General features: G+C 43.2%; 1 protein-coding gene across 1 annotated transcript in view; it reads left to right on the top strand.

The window, feature by feature from the left end:
- Positions 1-21435, top strand: part of CCDC170 (coiled-coil domain containing 170) — a 157039-nt gene that overhangs the window by 51728 nt on the left and 83876 nt on the right. Inside the window, exons 4-5 of the mRNA XM_070073404.2 lie at positions 6898-7042; positions 10763-10948. Coding sequence (XP_069929505.2) covers positions 6898-7042; positions 10763-10948 — 331 coding nt within the window. The remainder of the gene's footprint in view (positions 1-6897; positions 7043-10762; positions 10949-21435) is intronic.

The raw sequence follows: 21435 nt of genomic DNA, 5'->3' as shown, positions 1-21435 counted from the left end.
TGAAATCTGGTAGTGTGATGCCTCTGCCTTTGTTTTGGTTTTTAAGATTTTTTTTTTTAGATATTTGGGTTCTCTTATGTTCCCATATGAATTTCACCACTGCTTTTTCTAGATTTGAGAAGAATGCTGTTGGTATTTTGATTGGGATTGCATTGAATCTGTAATTTGCTTTTGTTATTATGTACATTTTGATGATAATTATTCTTCCAACCATGAACATGGAAGATTTTTCCTTTTTTGTGTCTTCTTCTATTTATTTCTTTAAAGTTTTGTAATTTTCATTGTAGAGATCTTTCACCTCCTTTGTTAAATGGATTCCAAGTTATTTAAAAATTTTTTGAAGCTGTTGTGAATGCACTGAATTTACAAGTTCTTTCTTAGCCAAGGCAATATCTGTATATACAAAGGCTGTTAGTTTTTGTGCATTCATTTTATATCCTGTCACTTTACCAAACTCTTATGAGTTCCCATAGTTTTTCAGTGGAGTCTTTTTGATCCCTTATCCATAGAATCATGTCATCTGCAAACAGGGACAGTTTGACTTCCTCCTTTCCAGTTTGTGCCCCTTTGATTTGCTTTTCTTGCCTAATGGCTCTGGCCAAAACTTCCAGGATTATACTGAATAGCAATGGTGAGAGTGGGCATCCTTGTCTGGTTCCAGATTTAGATGCAATGTTTCCAATTTTTTCCCATTCAATATAATGCTGGCTGTGGGTTGTCATGCATTGCTTTAGTTTTGTTAAAGAATATTCTTTTTATACCCAATTTGCTTAAGATTTTTGTCCTGAAAGGATATTGTATTTTATCAAATGCTTTCTTTGAGTATTGAGATAATCATATGGTTTTCAATCTTGAATTTTTTTGGTGAAGTGTGATAGTTATCGATTGGTGAATGTTGAAGCATCCTTGCATACCAGGGATGAATCCCACTTGGTCTGGTGAATGATCTTTCTGATGTGCTGTTGGATTCTATTGGCTAGCATTTTGTGAAGGATTTTTGAATTTATGTTCATCAGGGATATTGGTCTATTGTTCTCTTTCTTTGTTGTATCTTTTTCTATTTTTGGAATTAAGGTGATGCTGACTGGCCTCCTAGAAGTAATTTGGGAGGATTCCTTCCCTTTCAATTGTTTTGAATAGCTTGAAAATGATTGAAATTAGTTCTTTAAAAGCATGGTACACTCTTAAAGTCTTCATCAGTGAAGCTATCTGGTCCTGGGCTTTTCTTTATTCAGAGGATCTTTTGTATTTATTCAATTTCTGTTTTGGTTATTGATCTCTTTAGATTTTCAATGTCTTCATGCCTCAATTTTGTTAGATTGTGTGTTTAGAAGTCTATTCATTTTTTCTAGATTTAAAAAAATTTGTTGGCATATAGTTCTGTATAGTAATTCCTGATGATTACTTTATTTATGTGGTAATGATTGTTATGTCGTCTTTTTTCTCTCTGATTTTATTGATTTGGGTCTTCTCCCTCTTTTTTTGGGGTATTTGGGCTAATGATGTATCAATTTTGTTTATCTTTTCAAAAAATCAGCTCTTCATTTCACTGATCTATTGTGTTTATTTTTGGTTTCATTTTTAAAATTTTTCTCTAATTTTAATTATTTCCTGCTACTCAGTTTGGTTTGTTGTTATTTTCCTAGACCCTTGTGATGTACCAATAGCTCTTTTATTTGGTACCTTTCCAATTTGTTGATGTATTCACTAATTGCTATAAACTTCCACCTTTACACTGCTTTTGCTGTATCTTATAAGTTTTGGTATCTTATAACAACATACCAAAACTTTCCATCATTTCATTTTTAGTCTGTGTGTATCTTGGTTGGTTAGGTGTGTTTCTTGTTGGCAGAAAATTGGTGGGTCTTTTTTTTTATTCTGTTTGGCCAGTCTGTAGCTTTTAATTGGGGGAATTTAGGTCATTTACATTCAAGTTTATTATTGTTAAGTCATGACTTGGCCCTGCTGTTTCCCTGTAAATATTCCTATTGTTTGTTTTGGATTTCCATTGTGCTTTTACTAGGAGATTTTCTGCTTTCACACTCTTTCCTAATGGTGACTCTGTGTTTCTCTGTGTAGCACGTCCTTAAGCATTGCTTGTAAGGCTGGATGAGTGGTGACTTTTTTCAATTTTTGTTTGTTGTGGAAGATATTTATTTCACATTCATTCATAAATGAGATTTCCAGGGCACAATATTCTGGATTGACAGTTTTTTTTCCCTTAAGACTTGGGATGTGTCTCTCCTTTCTCTCCTAGTCTGTAGAGTTTCTGCTGATAAGTGAGCTGTGAGTCTAATAGAAATCTTCTAGAAGTCATCTGGCATCTCTCTTGTGCATATTTTAGAATCTTTTCTGTATGTTTTAATGTTGAAAGTTTCCCTGTAATGTGTCATGGTGAAGATTTTTTCTGGTCATGTGTATTAGGAGTTCTATGTGCTTCTTACACTTGGATGTCCCTTTCTTTCTACAAATTAGGGATATTTTCTGTTACTATTTCATGTAAGAGGCCTTCTTATCCATTCTCTTTTTCCACACCTTCAGGAACTCCTAAGACCCTTATGTTGGGTCGTTTGATGGTACCCCATGAATCTTAAACTCTGTTTTTAATTTTGTTTCTTCTTCTTCTTTTTTTGGTGTGAGAAATTTCCAAAGATTTGCCTTCTAGCTTGGATATTCTTTCTTCTGCCTCACTAAGTCTGTTGTTAAAGCTTTCCACTGTATTTTTTATTTGACATATTGAATTCTTAATTTCTTATTTTTATTTTTAAAAGATTTTATTTATTTATTTGAAAGGTAGAGTTACAGAGAGAAAGGGAGAGACAGAGAGAAAGGTCTTCCATCTTCTGGTTTACTCCCCAAGTGGCTACAATGGCTGGAGCTGGGCCAATCTGAAGCCAGGAGCCAGGAGCTTCTTCTGGGTCTCCCACATGGGTGCAGGGGCCCAAGGACTTGGGCCAGAGCTGGATAAGAAGAGGGGCAGCTGGGACTCAAACCAGCACCCATATGTGATGCTCGCACCACAGGCAGAAGCTTAGTTGACTACACCACAGCGTCAGCCCCTAAATTCTTCATTTCTAATATTTCAGCTTGATTTCTCTTCAAAATCTCTATCTCATGGGAAAATTTTCCATCCATGTCATGTATTGATTTCTTTAACTCATGAATTTGCCTCTCATTGCTCTTAGTAACCCTATAATCATTCTTTTGAATTCCTTTTCAGGTATTTCATCTCTTCATCCCTACATTCTTTTTTTCTTAATATTCATTTATTTATTTGAAAGTCAGAGTTACACACAGAGAGAAGGAGATGGAGGGAAGGTGGGAGGGAGGGAAGGAGAGAGAGAGAGAGAGAAAGAGAGAGAGAAAGGTCCTCCATCCTCTGGTTCACTCCTCAGATGTCTGCATTGGACAGAGCTGTGCCAATCTGAATCCAGGAGCCAGGAGCTTCTTCCAGGTCTCCCACACGGGTGCAGGGGCCCAAGGACTTAGGCCATGTTCTACTACTTTCTCAGGCCATAAGAGAGAGCTGGATTGGAAGTGGAATAGCTGGGACTTGAACCAGTGCGTATATGGGATGCTGGCACTGCAGGTGGTGGCTTTACCCACTATGCCATAGTGCTGACCCCCAGCTCTACATTCTAATATTGAAGTGTTGTTGTGCTCCTTTGGGGGAGTCATGTTATCTCCCTTGTTCTTGTTCCTTGAATTTCTGCATTTGTTTTTAGGCATTTGTGGAAACACTTGTCAATTAGTTTCTCTACTGATTGTTTTTAGTTTTTTGGACAGGCAGAGTGGACAGTGAGAGAGAGAGAGAGACAGAGAGAAAGGGCTTCCTTTGCTGTTGGTTCACCCTCCAATGGCCGCCACGGCCAGCGCGTTGCATCCGGAACACCGTGCTGATCCAAAGCCAGGAGCCAGGTGCTTCTCCTGGTCTCCCATGGGGTGCAGGGCCCAAGCACTTGGGCCATCCTCCACTGCACTCCCGGGCCACGGCAGTCCCCAACTGGGACTAAAACCTGGTGTGCCAGCGCCACAGGCGGAGGATTAGCCTATTGAGCCGCGGCGCCAGCCGATTGTTTTTAGTTTTGAAATTTGCTTTTGTGGCTTAATGTAGTATCTGCTCCTTCAGTGAATACCCAGAGACGAGTGGTGGATGGGGTCAGGGAGCTCTGGTCCGTGCTCAAGTGTGAGGTGAGAATCCAGGGTTACACCCAAATTGTATGTGATAGCTTTTCTCTATCGCCAGCAGGGTGGTGGGTATGATCATGCCTGTTGGTATAGTCACAATCTCATCTCCTGTCCTCCAAGGTGGTCAGTGCCTGGAGTTAGTCCACAGTGGCTACAGTCCTCACCCACGCTGGCACATAAACTGCACAGAGGATCTGTGCGGACCTCAGTGTGAGCAGGGAATCTCTGAAATGACCCACCTAACCCATTGGGGATCTCTGAGCCTATGACTCCAGCCACAGTGATTGCCCGGAGACCCAGCTACACCCCATGCCCTGTTGTGCAGTTATAGAATTTCCACAGTCACAGTGTGCAAGGCTCCCATGCTTATGGGGTATAGATGATCCTCTCTCTGCCCCAAAAGCCTGCACCATCCACAGAGAGAGCAGAGTCATAGCCAGAGGCAGCTTCTTGCAGGTGCTCTGTCTTCACACTTTGAGCCCTGGAGTCTGTGGTAGGTTGAGAGCATGGGGGTACCTCATAGTCTTAGGTGGATGCTCAGCTGCCAGTCAACCCTCCTAGCCATACTCACAGTCAGTGAGAAATACGCTTTGTTCCCTCTCTGATAAAATCCTCTGGCCATGCTCATGAGAGCTGCTGCAGCCTCTTCTGGGGTCAAGATGGTGCCTTCTCCCCGCTGGTTGCCTGGCACCCTTGTGCAGGGACGGGGAGAAGGAAATGTGCTTTCCCATCACTGCGTTAGGAGGGTGTACTGCTTCCCTGCTAGGTTCCAGGCAGGACTCAAAGTCAGTGTGGCCTGCAAGGTCCTCTCCCTTGTAGTATCACCAGTGGCAAGGCTGCCACAGGCTGCGCTCACCTAGCTCTCAGAAGCTGGAGTCTCCTTAGCCCCCGGCTGCAGGCGTCATGTGTGGTGTCCCCGCTTGCTGCTGCATGTCTGCTCTTTCTATACTGATCCACGTGTCCTGTTCTTTCTGTGGAACTTCCGCGGCAAACGTCTCTCCAGCTCTCCCCAGGAGTGCACTTCCTCTGCTTCTCTTCTGCTGTCTTCCCCTCAGCAAAATCAGCATGTTCTTTTCTTATGATTAGACATAATCACATAATTGTGGAAGTATGAGCACACGTGGCACACGTGGCATGGCTATTCATCACAGCTTGCGATATAGAAATTTTTAAAAAAAGATTTACTGTGGGGGCAGGCACTGTGGTGCAGCAGGTTAATGCCTGAAGTGCCAGTATCCCATATGGGCACTGGTTCAAGACCCGGCTGCTCAACTTACAATCCAGCTCTCTGCTATGGCCTGGGAAAACAGTAGAGGATGGCCCAAGTCCTTGGGCCCCTGCACCCGTGTGGGACACCTGGAAGAATCTCCTGGCTCCTGGCTTATGATTGGGGCAGCTCTGGCCATTGTGGCCATTGGATGGAAGACCTCTCTCTCTCTCTCTGCCTCTCATCTCTCTGTGTAACTCTGACTTTCAAATAAACAAAAATAAATCTTAAAAAAAAAGATTTACTATGGATTCCAAGATGGCCGAATAGATTCCTGGTACTCTGTTGGATCAAGTGAAATGCACATAGGTGTGGATGTGGCTTAGGAGCCTTTGGAGTGGAGAAGATTGAAATCGTGGGGTTAGTGTATGGGATCATACGTGTAAACCAACTAGAGTCATAGCATCAACTGCCTTTCAGGAGCACAGAAGACCCAATAAATATTACCTTCCATATGTTGAAAATGAGAACTCAGAGACATTGATGTCAGTCTTTTATTGTTACATCTTTTTTTTTTCTAAATGGAAATATGATATGTTTTTGAGTATATGCAATTACATGTTTTGTTAATCTTTGAATAGAGAGAAAAATTTGCAATACACATTCAACATGGTAAAGCAGTAAGGCAATAATCATGTTTATTATCTAGTATATTGAAAAAATGATACTAAATTACTGAAACGATTCTAATTGTCCTTTGAAGTGAGTCTATTTTTAAGATCTCTTAGGTTTTTATTTTACCTTTAAAGCATTCAAAAAAGACCACATTATGTTAAAAAGCTTTCTGAGATTTGAAATATAGTATTCACAACAGGCCATAGATCTCCTGATTTTCCTTGACTATCCCATTTCACTATTCTTTCGATACTTTTGAAAGATTCTGGCTGTGTGAAGGCTACTAATGATTGAACACCACTGTTTTCAGAAGTGGGAACCCCCTGCTCCTGATATACTCTTTAGTTATGGTAGTGTGCTTGGCCATGACCGAAGACCGTTAGGGCTCATGTACAGTGTTTGAAAACAAAGCAAAGCAAGGTCCTTTAGAACCAGTGGAGCAGCACTGTCCTACCCTGGAGACTCCAGTGGAGACCCTCAGCTGTGTGCACTGTGAGGAGACCCAGGGACAGGGTCTATAAGTTCTATAAGCCTCCACTCCACAGAGCCTAAAGGGTCCATGGCAGGAGGCAGAGAGTCCATCTCCTTTCCTGTGACTAGGAAAGGGGTACCAGGGGATTTCCCCGCATTTCTGCAAAGTGTAGCTGCCCTGAAATTTCTTCTATGCCTCTCCTTTCCTGATAGGGCTTGGCTGTGGCCTGGGAGACTGTGCTGTGGTTGAAAACGGCGTGAATTCATGATTTCCCTTAGAGAGCCTAAGTTCTTCAGGCTGACGAATGTACCTTCCGTGGTATTAAGCCCTTCGTTATCTGTTATTTGCCTGATAGAAAGCATTTGAAGGAAAATGAAGAGCAGAAGGACCAAATCTCTGAGCATGGCAGGAAACATCAGGAATTCCTAACCCAGCTTCGTGACTGCCTGGATCCGGACAAGAAGAATGAACAGGCGTCGGACGAAGACGTCATTTTGAAGGTGTTTGTGCGCAGGTTAACCAGGCTGTCAGTGCAGTGGTCATTCAGACACATGACAGGAAGTGTTGTGTCTGAGTCTGGGCGTGGCAGGGCTACAGGGCAGCATGCCTGTGTAGCATTAACTGTGTGACACAGGACAAACCACATCACCTATCTGGGCCTCCCTTCCTACAAGATTCTTTCTAGCATTTGTTGGGATTAATTTTTCTCCAAGAGGGATTAATTATTTTGTCTAAAATATATTTAAGTTGTCAAATTTAACAAATATTTATTTCTGTGATGTGTTTTAGGGAGTTTGTTGGTTACGGACAAACACAGGCACAGAAAAAAAATCAGTTGTGTGTTGTTTTGGGGTGTACTTATTGAGTGTAAGGTTAAGATTAGTTTTAAAATGCTTTTTAAATTCTATATGAAAACCAAATAATAAAAATCCTCCCTTAATGGTAGATGGCCATTAAATGGAAAGCAATGATGCCAACTGAAGAATTCACATCAGTGATTCTTTGGAGCACCTGGAAGGATTTGTGTTCTCAGAATATCTGCTCATTTCCAGACATTTCCCATCCTGGCTTCCTGACAGATTTCAATGCAGCCATTCTTAAAAGCTGCCTCTCAGTTGTATACTTTTAAGTTTCCAGGGCAATTCCTGCAACTTCAGAAAGTACGTCACTTCACGGGTATGGTTGGCTTGGTGCCCTGGTGGGTGCTGGGTGCGTGCCTCCCTCCCTCTAAGCACAGCTGACACGTGACCCACACTGTAAAAGTCCACTTCAGAGTGGTTCGAGGGGTTGTCTTTCAAGGCAAGCAGCAGGGTAAAGAAAAGTGGATTTAATTCAGAAGCTCCTTCTTTCACAACACCCCTTCCTCTGTCAAGGATGCCTGCTAGGTGCTAGACTGGGCGTTTGCCCTGTATCAGCCTTGGCCTTTGATTTTCTGTGTTTCTTGACATCTGGGGCTTGGCTGACCCAGGAGAGGCTTCAGCAATTCTTAGAGATGGCAAATGAGTCTCCTGGGAGCGAACTTCACCAACCCTCAGCCCTCTCTCTGGATCTTCACAGTTGAGCCACCATCCCCTGCCCTACTCACCCCACGGCCAAATTCCAGATAGCTCTGGACAGCCCAAACTCCCCAGAGCCACTGAAATGACTCAAATGAGCCAGTCGAAGCCTGCTGACCTGCTTTGACCTTCCATGCTTCCTTCCCATGGAAATCACAGTAAAAGCTCTTTTTTTCTTTTTATATGAAAGGCAAAGTTTACAGAGAGAGACAGGGAGGGAGGGGGAGGGGAGGAGGATGGGAGAGGGGGAGGGAGAAGGAGATTGAAAATGAGAATGATCTTCAGTCTGCTGGTTCACTCTTCAAATGGCTCCAATGACTGGACCTGGGCTGATTCAAAGCCAGGGCCTGAGAGCTTCTTTCAGGCCTCCCAGGTGGATCTGGGGCCCAAGTACTTGATCCATCTTCCATTGCTTTCCCAGGCACATTAGCAGGGAGCTGGTTTGGAAGAGGAGTGGCTGGGACACGAACCAGCACCCATACGGGATGCCAGCAGCACAGATGGCAGCTTTACCCACTATGCCACAGTGCCAGCCCCACAGTAAAGGCTCTTGCTCATGTTTGCCCCACACTCTCAGCCTCCTGCATGGCCCTGGTGCCTCCCTGGCGTGCCCCCTCTACTCAGGAGCTGTACCAGACTGTCTTCTCTGCGGCAGGTGTCTCCTGATCTCTTGGCCTCACCATCTCTGAATGGTGATAGAACTTGTATGTCACAACACACAGCTGGACTCTGGAGTTCCAGCCCCAGCCAGCTGAGCAGGTGCCTGTTGGTAAAAAGGCCAGAAAGCCTGTTGCCTTGATGAAGACTGCAGCCTCGCCGGTGTTTGCCCAAGAAGTAGAACAAAATAACTCCATTTTCAACGCCACTCCTTCACTTCACACAGGTGCACCCACACCCTCCAAGAACCTCGGTGGAACAGGAGGCATTACTCATCATTTATTTGATATTCATTCATCCATTTCACAAATTACACAGTGCGTGCTTACTATATGCTAGGTGCTGTTCTGGGTGCTGGGGACACAGCAGTAGACAGTGTGTGCCCTTGTAGAGTTTTCTTCATCATAGAGTAAAGATGGTGAAGAAATAAACAAATAAGCATCTAATGTATCATAGTGAAGGCTGCAATGGAGACACATGAGTCAGCATTCAGATGTAGACAGTGGGGTGCTGGCTTAAGTGAGCCCTGGGTGGGGACCTTGAAGGAGGGTGGGGAAGAGAGCATGCAACTGTGAGGAAGAGTGTCCTCGAGAGGGGACAGTGCTGAGTTGGGAAGAGCGTGCAGTGATGGCAAAGTCCTGAGGCTAAGGGGGTAACACAAACGCTGGCCCTGTCATGTGGGGCTGGCCAGTTGCCTGAGGCCAAGGAGCCTGCTTGCTCTTAATCTCTCCTTGTAGAGCTTATGAAAGCTCCCAGTAACTTCCAGAGCACAACATAGAAGGCAAAGAGGCCTGTCATCCCAGCCCCTCCCCCTGCCACTGTGTAAAACACTGTTGGAGCTTGTTATTCTGAATTTTTCTATGCTTATATCAATACAAGAGAGAGCTTGAAAATAGTCCTGGGGCTGGTGTTGTGGTGCAGCGGGTTAAGCCACTTGTAACACTGGCATCCACGGGCCGGCTCCGTGGCTCACTAGGCTAATCCTCCGCCTAGCGGCGCCGGCACACCGGGTTCTAGTCCCAGTCGGGGCACCAGATTCTGTCCCGGTTGCTCCTCTTCCAGGCCAGCCCTCTGCTGTGGCCAGGGAGCGCAGTGGAGGATGGCCCAAGTGCTTGGGCTCTGCACCCCGTGGGAGACCAGGAAAAGCACCTGGCTCCTGGCTCCTGCCATTGGATCAGCGCGGTGTGCCGGCCACGGCGGCCATTGGAGGGTGAACCAACGGCAAAGGAAGACCTTTCTCTCTGTCTCTCTCTCTCTCACTGTCCACTCTGCCTGTCAAAAAAAAAAAAAAAAATACTGGCATCCCATATTGGAGTACCAGTTTGAGTTCTAGCTAGTAGGCTTCTGATCCAGCTCCCTGCTAATGTGTCTGGAAAGGCACCCGTTGATGGCCCAAGTGCTTGAGCCTCTGCTACCCTTGTGAGACTGAGATGGAGTTCCTGACTTCTAGCTTCAGGTTGGCCCAAGCTCTGGCTCTTGTGGGCACTTGGGGAGTGAACCTACAGATGGAAGACTTCCCACCCCACCCCTGTTTCTGTCTCTCTCTCACCCTGCCTTTCAAATAAATAATTCTCTTAAAAAAGCCATTATCTTATTCTCTGTAGTTCCACCAGTGCCACATGGCACCTTGCATACAGCAGGCCTGAGTGGTTGTGTGCTGGGCACCCCTCTTGCTGAGCTGTATGTTGTGAAGTCTGTGGGATAGCACCTCCTGAGTGGTCGGCAGCCAGAGGCTCGCTGATGCCAGCTCCTCTGGGAAGCTTTTGGTGAATCTCCTAAAACCTCTGCCTTGTGGCCACCTTTAAATCACTGGAATTTGGCCTCTGAGTTTGTGCCTGACAGCAGTTTCCAGGTTGCCATTGAAAATGTGATCTTTGAGTCCCTATAGGCATGGTAGGTTTTACTCTTTCCCTATGATAATGCAGTCGCTGGGGAACAGATGGTGAGTTGCCTAGAGAAAGTGACACTGTTAATTGCTACATTAAGCAGTAATTGCTTTCCCTGCAGCTCAGGGAACTGTGCAAAGAAAACGCTTTGGTGAAAGGACAAATCGTTACTCTTGAAGAGGCTATAAACGTCCATGAGATGGAGGCAAAAGCTAACAGAGAGACGATCGTGAGGCTGGCTTCAGAAGTCCACAGGGAGCAGAGAAAAGCTGCCTCCCTCGCTGAGGAGAAAGGCCGGCTGGAGCAGGTACAGTCTGCGAAGGGTGTGTGCACCTGTGGTCCTGCGTATGAGGCAGAAGTGGGGTACAGACCGTGTGTGTGTGTGTGTGTGTGTGTGTGGTGAGCACAAAGAGTTGGGACCCCAATTTCAAAAGGCTGCTCTCAGCAGGAGGGTCAGGGGCCAGGTAGAACTGAGTGACTGGAACAGGCCATTCAATAAACATATTTTTCCTAATTGGAAACAAAAGAGAATTTAAAGCAGAGAGGGCTTACTGGGCTTACTAGAATTTAGTGATAAGGAGTTTTTAAATTTGAATTTTATTTTTAAGTGAATAATACATTCACAAAATACAAAGCTTTAAAAATTTTAAATTTCATTTTCTTTGAAAGGGTGAGGAGACACACCACACACACACACACACACACACACACAGAGGAAAGAGAGAGAGAAAGAGGAGAGAGGTTTCATCTGATGGTTTATTCCTCAAATGCTATCAACAGCCAGGGCTGGGCCACACTGATGCTGGGAGCCCAAAACTCCATCCAGGTCTTCCAGTGAGTGTCAGGGACCCAGTGCCTGAGCCACCACCTACTGCCCCCCAGGGTGTACATTAGCAGGGAGCTGGATTGGAGGCAGAGTAGCCAGGACTCAAACCAGGTACTCTGATTTGGGATGTGAACAACCCAGTGGTGACTTTTTTTTTAAACTTTTAATAAATATAAATTTCCAAAGTACAACTTTTGGATTATAGTGGCTTCCCCCCCCCCCCCATAACCTCCCTCCCACCCACAACCATCCCATCTCCCACTCCTTCTCCCATCCCATTCACATCAAGATTCATTTTCAATTATCTTTATACACAGAAGACCAACTTAGTGTATACGAAGTAAAGATTTCAACAGTTTGCACCCACACAGAGACACAAAGTATAAAGTACTGTTTGAGTACTAGTTATACCGTTAATTCACATAGTACAACACATTAAGGACAGAGATCCTCCATGGGGAGTAAGTGCACAGTGACTCCTGTTGTTGATTTAACAATTGAGACTTTTATTTATGACATCAGTAGTCACCCGAGGCTCTTGTCATGAGCTGCCATGGCTATGGAAGCCTCCTGAGTTCACCAACTCTGATCTTATTTAGACAAGGTCATAGTCAAAGTGGAAGTTCTTTCCTCCCTTCAGAGAAAGGTATCTCCTTCTTTTTTTTTTTTTTTTAAACAGGCAGAGTGGACAGTGAGAGAGAGAGACAGAGAGAAAGGTCTTCCTTTTGCCGTTGGTTCACCCTCCAATGGCTGCCGCGGCTGGCGTGCTGCCCCCGGCGCACCGCGCTGATCCGATGGCAGGAGCCAGGAGCCAGGTGCTTTTCCTGGTCTCCCATGGGGTGCAGGGCCCAAGCACCTGGACCATCCTCCACTGCACTCCCTGGCCACAGCAGAGAGCTGGCCTGGAAGAGGGGCAACTGGGACAGAATCCGGCGCCCCAACCGGGACTAGAACCCGGTGTGCCAGTGCCGCTAGGCGGAGGATTAGCCTAGTGAGCCGTGGCGCCGGCCGGTATCTCCTTCTTTGATGGCCTGTTCTTTCTGCTTGGATCTCACTCACAGAGATCCACAGAGATCTTCCATTTTGGTCTTTTTTTTTTTTTTTTTTTTTTTTTTTTTTTTTTTTTTTTTGCCAGAGTGTCTTGGCTTTCCATGCCTGAAGTACTCTCATGGGCTTTTTAGCTGGATCCGAATGCCTTAAGGGCTTATTCTGAGGCCAGAGTGCTGTTTAGGACATCTGCCATTCTATGAGTCTGCTGTGTATCCTGCTTCCCATGTTAGATTGTTCTCTCCTTTTTTTTTTTTTTTTTTTTTTTTGACAGGCAAAGTTAGACAGTGAGAGAGAGAGAGAGACATAGTGAAAGGTTTTCCTTCCGTTGGCTCACCCCCCAAATGGCTGCTATGGCCGGCGCGCTGTGTTGATCCAAAGCCAGGAGCTAGGTGCTTCCTCCTGGTCTCCCATGCGGGTGCAGGGCCCAAGCACTTGGGCCATCCTCCACTGCCTTCCCAGGCCACAGCAGAGAGCTGGACTGGAAGAGGAGCAACCAGGACAGAACTGGCTTAATTTTATCAGTTAGTATTAGCAGACACTGGTCTTGTTTATGTGATCCCTTTGACTCTTAATCCTATCATTATGATCAATTATGAACTGAAACTGATCACTTTGACTAGTGACATGGCATTGGTACATGCCATCTGATGGGATTGAATTGGAATCCCCTGGCATGTTTCTAACTCTATCATTAGGGGTAAGTCTGGTTGAGCATGTGCTGAACTGTACATCTTCTCCTTCTCTTATTCCCACTCTTATATTTAATGGGGATCCCAGTGGTGACTTAACCACTGTACTGAATTATCACCCCTACTTACAAAATTCTAGATGTACAAAAAAGATTTAATGTACAAAGCAAATATAAGATATTCTTATATTCAATCTCTCCCTTAGCTACCCAACCCAATTGTCTCCCTGGAAGTAACTCTTGTTACAATTTCTCATGTAACCTTCTGGAAGTATTCCATTGATATATATGTATATACACATAAAGCAATATATATATATATATTATATGTAATACATACTATGTGCATTAACACAAGAGGCAACACATTCTGCATACTGTATTTTTCTCTTTTTATTTATCTTAACACAAATGGCAGTGTACTGCACACTCTTATCTATAAGGCTGCTAATAATCCTATATCAGTTCTCGTGTGTCATGTGTCATAGAAGACAAAATCCTAGAAGCAGGCTTGTTGATCAAAGGATATGAATATTGTAACTTCGAGAAATACTGCCAAAGGGAAGTGACTCAAGCCTGAATTTTTATTTATACAATGAATTGCTTGATCTTTTAAAATTTGCCAGAACTTGTCTACGCATGGGAATTAATGCTGCATGTTTAAACCTACATAATCCTATAATTATTTAAGTTTCATGGCAGATTCATTATGGGATTAGTAACAAGGGTCCATTTCTAAAAGCAGAAATAAGCTAGTGTAACTGGTTAATAAAACTGTGTGGAAGAAAAATAAATGCCCTGGCATAGGAAATGGAGGCAAACACCCGGAAATTCCACCAGGCTGAGGCAGGGGGAGGGCAGAGCTACAGGCACCCAGAAGTGGTTGTCTTTCTGAGATCCCCTGTCCACAGTGTCATTGCCAGTGAGCTCGGTGATAGTCACTGACCCGCAGTAATGATGACGATTTCTATTCCCTGCATAAAAAATGCCTCTTACCACTCATTTTCTTCCCTTGACACACCAGCTTTGTGGAAAGAGCTGAGTCTACCATCATCACCTGCTCTGAATGCCCTAACAGGCTTGGTTGGCTTAGACAACAAAGGTTTACTTCTCACAGTTTTGGAGGTTGCCAGTTCAAGATCAGAGTGCGAGGGCCCTCTTCCTAGCTGTATCTTCACTTGATGGTGGGAGGGGGGTGGTAAACAGGAGAGGGAAATGAAGAGAGAGAGAAGTACTAAACCAGTTGGTTCTCTAAGGAGCTTTGGGTCCCTTACCAGGGATTGCTGCTTAGACACCACACTTTATGCTGCACATAGGCTCATTTATTGAACACTTACCATTATCACAGTCATTGTGCTAAGTGATCAGAGAGGTTAGGCACTTCGCTCAAGTGCACACAGCTATTAAATGGCAAAGCTGGGATTTGAACCCAAGTCATGACACTACTATGCCTGTATCAGTGATCTATTTCTTTCTCTCTTTCTCTCTCTCTCTTAAAGATTTATTTACTGATTTGAACGTCAGAGTTACAGAGGGAGAGGGGAAGGGAGAGGGGGAGAGGGAGAAACAGAGGTAGAGGGAGAGGGAGAGGGTCAGGGAGAGGGTGAGGGTGAGGGAGAGGCAAAGCTGGGAACTGGAACTCCATCTATGTCTCCCATGAGGGAGGCAAGGGCCCAAACACTTGGGCCATCTTTGCTGCTTTTCCCAGCCCATTATCAGGGAGCTGGGTTGGAAGTGGAGCAGTTGGAACTTGAATCTGCAGCCATGTGGGATGCGGGCATTGCAGGCAGCAGCTTGACCAGCTGGCACAATAACCTTTGTACTATATATTCACAGTTGTATCCTTACATACAAGTCTGATGCCAGAAATTATTTATTAGTCAGTGGAACAAAAATAAAAATAGCTATGCATTTTTCCTAAATAAATAACTTAATTCAATTAAAATAGTTATGGGAGTGAGCATTGTGGTGCAGCGGGAAAGCTGTCACTCAGGCTTCCCTCATCCCATAGTGGAGTGCTGGTTCTAGACCTAGCTACTCCACCTTCCATCTAGTTTCCTGATGATGCACCTGGGAAGGCAGTGGATGTTGGCCCAAGTATTTGGTTTCCTGCAACCCCTATGGGAGACCCCGCTGGAGTTCCAGGGTCCTGGCTTTGGCATGGTCCATCCCTCGGCTGTTAGGGAGCATTAGGGAGTGAACCAGCAGGTGGAAGTTTTCTCTATGTTTCTGTCTCTCCCTCCCTCTGTTTCTTTCTGCCTTTCAAATAAATAAATCAATATTTAAAAAACGGTTATGAAATTATCAAAACTTGGAAGTTAGGGTGAATTTATTATTTATCTATGAAAGTGCATCTCTGGAGATTATAGTAGGAAATGAGTAAGAAAATATGTTGTAATAATACATTAAAAAACCAGAATTCATTCCTTTTCTTATGTAACCATCTTTACTTGCAAATGACTAATGCAGTGTTTTTCAGACTTTGGAAATACATTCATTTTGGCTTGAGGTTCCTGCCAAGATAATAAAAATTGTAAAAAAATGAGCAATAAAATACTTGAGGTCTTTAATAAAGTGCTCATTCATAGGATTATGACTCCAAAGATTTACTGCTGAAAAACACTGTCAAGAGGTTTTACTGACACAGTAACGGCCTCAGGAAGTCTTCACAATGCTTTGAAAGTGCTGTTTTGATGTAGGAAACTTACCCTTTAAGAGAAGTCAAGAAGGACTGCATAAGTAGAGGGAAACACAGATTTGGGTGCTGTTTTTAACCACACTCAGCTTTTCTGATTGGTGCAAAGAGTCTGCTTATTTTACTTCCTGAGAACTTTGCAAATAAAAACCTAGGAAGTTTATCATATATAATAAATATGCTTTTTGGAAACCCTTCATAGTTATTTTTTTTTTTTTGACAGGCAGAGTGGACAGTGAGAGAGACAGAGAGAAAGGTCTTCCTTTGCCGTTGGTTCACCCTCCAATGGCCGCCGCTCGGCTCACTGCGCTGATCCGATGGCAGGAGCCAGGAGCCAGGTGCTTTTCCTGGTCTCCCATGGGGTGCAGGGCCCAAGCACTTGGGCCATCCTCCACTGCACTCCCTGGCCACAGCAGAGAGCTGGCCTGGAAGAGGGGCAACCGGGACAGAATCCGGCGCCCCAACCGGGACTAGAACCCGGTGTGCCAGCGCCACTAGGCGGAGGATTAGCCTAGTGAGCCGCGGCGCCGGCCATAGTTATTATCGAAGTACATTTTAAAAACTATCAAAGATTGGTACCTTTTCCTTTTTTTTTTTTTTTTTTTTTTTACAGGCAGAGTGGACAGTGAGAGAGACAGAGAGAAAGGTCTTCCTTTTGCCGTTGGTTCACCCTCCAATGGCCGCCGCGGCTGGCACGCTGCGGCCAGCGCATCGCTGGCAGGAGCCAGGTGCTTCTCCTGGCCTCCCATGGGGTGCAGGGTCCAAGCACTTGGGCCATCCTCCACTGCACTCCCTGGCCACAGCAGAGAGCTGGCCTGGAAGAGGAGCAACCGGGACAGAATCCAGCGCCCCGACCAGGACTAGAACCTGGTGTGCTGGCGCTGCAGGCGGAGGATTAGCCTAGTGAACCGCAGTGCCGGCCTTCCTTGGTTATTTTGAAAAAAACTCCAAAGTTGAGAAAAGCAGTCACCTTGTCTACAGAAGCCGTGCACTAATTTCCTACAACTTTCCTGTCAAGCTGTTCATATCTTCTGTGATTCTGGTAACTATACTTAAAGCTAGGAAATAATACTGGTTTTGGATTTAGGCCACTTGGGTTTGGAATGATGTTTCATCTGTTTTTTGGTGTGTGTCCTGCAGTAGAGTATTTATAAGGAAAGAGGCTGAGAGAGACAGGGAGTAGAGAAGCTCTAGAATCAGGCTTTTTGGGTCTGTCTTTACCCAGCCTCCAGAATTGCTTGGCTATGTGGTCTCAGGTGCGTGACTTTCCCTCTGTGAACCTTGTTTTTCTTAATCTGTTAAATGTGGAAATAATGTAAGCCCTAGTCTCTTAAAAATATTGTTAGGACTGGGGACAGTGTTGTGGCATAGTGGGTGAAGCTGCTGCTTATGATGCCAACATCTCATATGGGCACCAGTTTGTATCCTGGTTGCTCCAGCTCTCACCCAGCTTCTTGCTAACGGCCTGGGAAAAGCAGCAAAAGATGGCCAAGTGTTTGAGCCCCTACCACCAGGGTGGGAGACCTGGATGAACCTCCTGGCTTCAGCCTGGCCCAGCCCTGGCCATTGCAGCCATCTGGGGAGTGAACCAGTGGATAGAAGATCTGTCTTTCTGTCTCTCCTCTGTAACTCTGACTTTCTAAATAAATAAATAAATAAATCTTATAAAATATTGTTAGGATTAAATGATATTCAGTCCTCACTTGGTATACATAAAGCATTTGTCCCAGAACCCCCATGGTTATCAAAATCCACAGTTGCTCAGGTCCCTTATATAAAACAGTGTAGTTTTTTCTTGGAACCTACACAATCCTCCCATATACTGACAGAGCATTTACAGTGTTAGGTATATCAGTAATCTCGTGCTCCGTCAGTAGTGGCTATACTGTGTTCTTAGGGAATAATGACAAGAAAAAAGTCTGTTCATGTTCAGTACAGATACATTTTTTTTGAAACCACAGATATAGAACCCTGACAGGCATGTACACATAGTACTCACTATATGTCTGGTACATAGTCGATGTCAGTATTCTTGTTTTTCCATTCCTAGTTATTTACTTTTATAGGGATTGAAGTAAACATGAAATTATTTTAAGAATACAGACATATGGGAATAATCCTTGGAAATGAGCAAAAACTAGACAAAGTAAATTACTACAGAAATTAAAATTGTGTTTACAATTCTAGAATCATAATGTTGGAAGTGACCTTTAAGGTAATTTAGGTAATAAGAATCACTTTCAATCATTATGCTAAGTGACATAAGCCAAATTCAGAAAGACAAATAGCATGTGTTTTCTCTCATTTGTGGAGGTTAATATATAGAGATAGTATATATAGAGATAACATGTATAGAGATAGTATAAAAATGGCGTGATTTCATATCATTTAGTATGTAGTTATAAATATTGCTTCACTGAATCAGCATGTAAGTAACAGGATGCCCTTTTTTCCCCATTAGAAAAAAATAAATGGGGAGAAATAATGATGACTCTTGGGGTGCTAGTCATGTTTTGTTCTTAGTTTGAGTGTTGGCTATGAATGTGCTCAGAGACCAGATTTCTAATGTATCTGTATACTTATGTATATTACCTGGTATGTATACTGTATTTCAATGAAAGGCTTTAAAAAGGATGAAAATATCCCTGGCCAGGTGGTGCCCAGCCTTTCCTTGAATTCCTCTAGAGGCGGAGAACTCTTTGTGTTCATTGCGGTCCACCTCCTTGTTGTGCAGTTCTGATTTACAGCTGGTCATTGTGGCAGTTGAGGAACAGAGTCCCCATGGTCCCCATCCTCACCTTGTTAATGTCTTAGTACACAGAATAAATGGAAATCCTCTTTTTTGTATTATTGAGAGTTATTTATTGAATACAACTATGTTTGAAATATTGTGGTAGACACTTTTCAGTTATAGTTTAAAATACATATAGTTTGAGAAATATATAATTATCTCCAGTTTACGAGTGAAGAAACTGTAAGCTGGATTGTTGAACAGGCTGAAGATTACACAGTGTAGTGGCCAAGACATGGACTTGGATTCTGATAGCCTGGTAGATCATGGTTCTGTGATCAATTTATTGGGTGGACAAAAATCCTTTTTGTCCATTAGCATTAGGTTTCTCCTTAAAAATTTTTATTATGTTACACAAGTTTCATGTATTTTATATATACAGATTATGAATGCTGTGACTCTTCCCACCCTACCTCCCTCCTGTCCATGCTTCCACCATTCTTCCTCCTCCCTCTCATTCTCACTTTGAATTTTTACAAAGATCTATTTTTAGTTTACTTAATGATCATAAAGTTAGCCCTACGGGGCCGGTGCCGTGGCTCACCTGGTTAATCATCTGCCTGCAATGCCGGCATCCCATATGGGTGCTGGGTTCTAGTCCCGGTTGCTTCTCTTCCAGTCCAGCTTTCTGCTGTGGCCCAGGAAGGCAGTGGAGGATGGCTCAAGTTCTTGGGCTTCTGCACCTACATGGGAGACCAGGAAGAAGCACCTGGCTCCTGGCTTCAGGTCGGTGCAGTGCTGGCCGCAGCAGCCATTTGGAGGGTAAACAAATGGAAGGAAGACCTTTCTCTCTGTCTCTCTCTCTTACTGTCTAACTCTATCTGTCAAATAAAAAAAAAGCCCTACATTAAGTAAAAGAGTTCAACAAGTAGTTTGAAGGAAAAAACACTGTTCTCCATGGAAGAGATATGGGCTTTAAATAGTGATTGAATTACAAAATGTCCATTTCACTCTAATACATTACATTTTAGGTACTCTATTTGTTACTTCAGATCAGGGAAAATGTATGATATCTGTCTTTTTGGGACTGATTTATTTCACTAAGTATTTTCCAGTTGCTTTTTTTTTTTTTTCAAAATACAGGATTTCATTTTTTTTTTACAGCTGAGTAGCACTCTGTAGTGAATATATACCATAATTTCTTTATCCATTCAGCAGGTGATGAACATCTGGGTTGATTCCATATCTTAACTATTGTTAATTTGGCTGCAGTGAACATGGGGGTACAGATAACTCTTTCATATGCTGATTTCTTGTGTTTAGGATAAATTCCCAGGAATGGGATGGATGGATCATATGTCAAGTCTATATTCAGATTTCCAAGTATCACCATACTATATTTCACAGTGGCTGCACCAGTTTACATTCCTACCAGCAATGGATTAGGGTACCTTCCCCCCACATCCTTGCCAGCATTTGTTGTTTGTTGATTTCTGTATGAGAGACATTCTAATTTAAATGAGGTGAAACCTCATTGCAGTTTTGATTTGTATTTCCATGATGGCTAGTGATCATGAGCATTTTTTGAAGTGTCTGTTGACCATTTGAATTTCCTCTCTTGAAAATTGCCTGTTTAAGTCCTTTGCCCATTTCTTAACTGGATTGTTTGTTTTGTTGTTGAATTTCATGAGCTCTTTATAGATACTAGATGTTAACTATTTATCAGTTGTGTAGTTTGCAAATACTTTCTCCCACTCTTTGTCAATTGATTCTTCATTTTACTGAGTTTTTCTTTTGCAGTGCAGAAGCTTCTCAGCTTGATGTAATCCCATTTTTAAATTTTAGCTTTGATTGCCTGTCCTTTGGAGTCTTTTCCAAGTCTTTGCCTATGCCAGAGTCTTTCAGAGTTTCCCCAGTGTTCTCTAGTAATTTGATGGTATTGGTTCATAGATTTAGGTTTTTGAGTGGATTTTTGTGTAAGGTGTAAGATAGGGGTCTAGTTTCATACTTCTGCACTCAGATCCAGTTTCCCCAGCACCATTTATTGAAGAGGCTGCTCTTGCTCCAGGGATTGATTTTAGATCCTTTGTCAAAGATAAGTTGTTTATAGATGCGGGGATTGATTTCTGGAGTTTCTGTTCAGTTCCATTGGTCTACATATCTATTTTTGTGCCAGTACCTGGATACTTTGACTATTACTGCCCAATAGCATAATCTGGTATTGTGATGCCTCTGGTTTTGTTTTTGTTGTATAAGATTGCTTTAGCTATTTAGGGTCTCTTGTGTTTCCATATGAATTTTAACATCACTTTTTTTCCAGATCTGAGAAGAATGTCATTGATATTTTGATTGGGATTGTGTTGAATCTATCTGTAAATTGCTTTTGGTAATATTGACATTTTGATGATATTTATTCTTCAAAAATCCATGAATATGGAAGATTTTTCCATTTTTAAATGTCTTCTATTTCTTTAATGTTTTATAATTTTCATCTAGAGTTTTTTTTTCAAGGAAACCTTTTATTTAAGGAATACGAACTTCATGCATCTCATAAATACAACTTTAGGAAGACAGTGATTCTTCCCACCGTATTCACCCTCCCACCCATACTCCCACCCCTCTTTCTCCTCTCTCTCCTATTCCCAGTCATATTTTTTTTACTAAGATCTGTGATCTATTTTCAATTAACTTTATACACAGAAGATTAACTCTATGATAAGTAGAGAGTTACAGAAATTGTATTAAAAAGTGTTCCTCAGCAGTTGAAACAGAGCTGTTTAATGTCATTGCATCTTGAAATTATT

Source organism: Oryctolagus cuniculus, chromosome 5 (assembly GCF_051225735.1).
Source record: "Oryctolagus cuniculus isolate XC-2025 breed Fujian yellow rabbit chromosome 5, ASM5122573v1, whole genome shotgun sequence".
In the NCBI taxonomy this organism is placed as follows: domain Eukaryota; kingdom Metazoa; phylum Chordata; class Mammalia; order Lagomorpha; family Leporidae; genus Oryctolagus; species Oryctolagus cuniculus.
The sequence above is the reverse complement of the archived record's forward strand: the minus strand, read 5'-3'. Positions and strand labels throughout refer to the sequence as shown.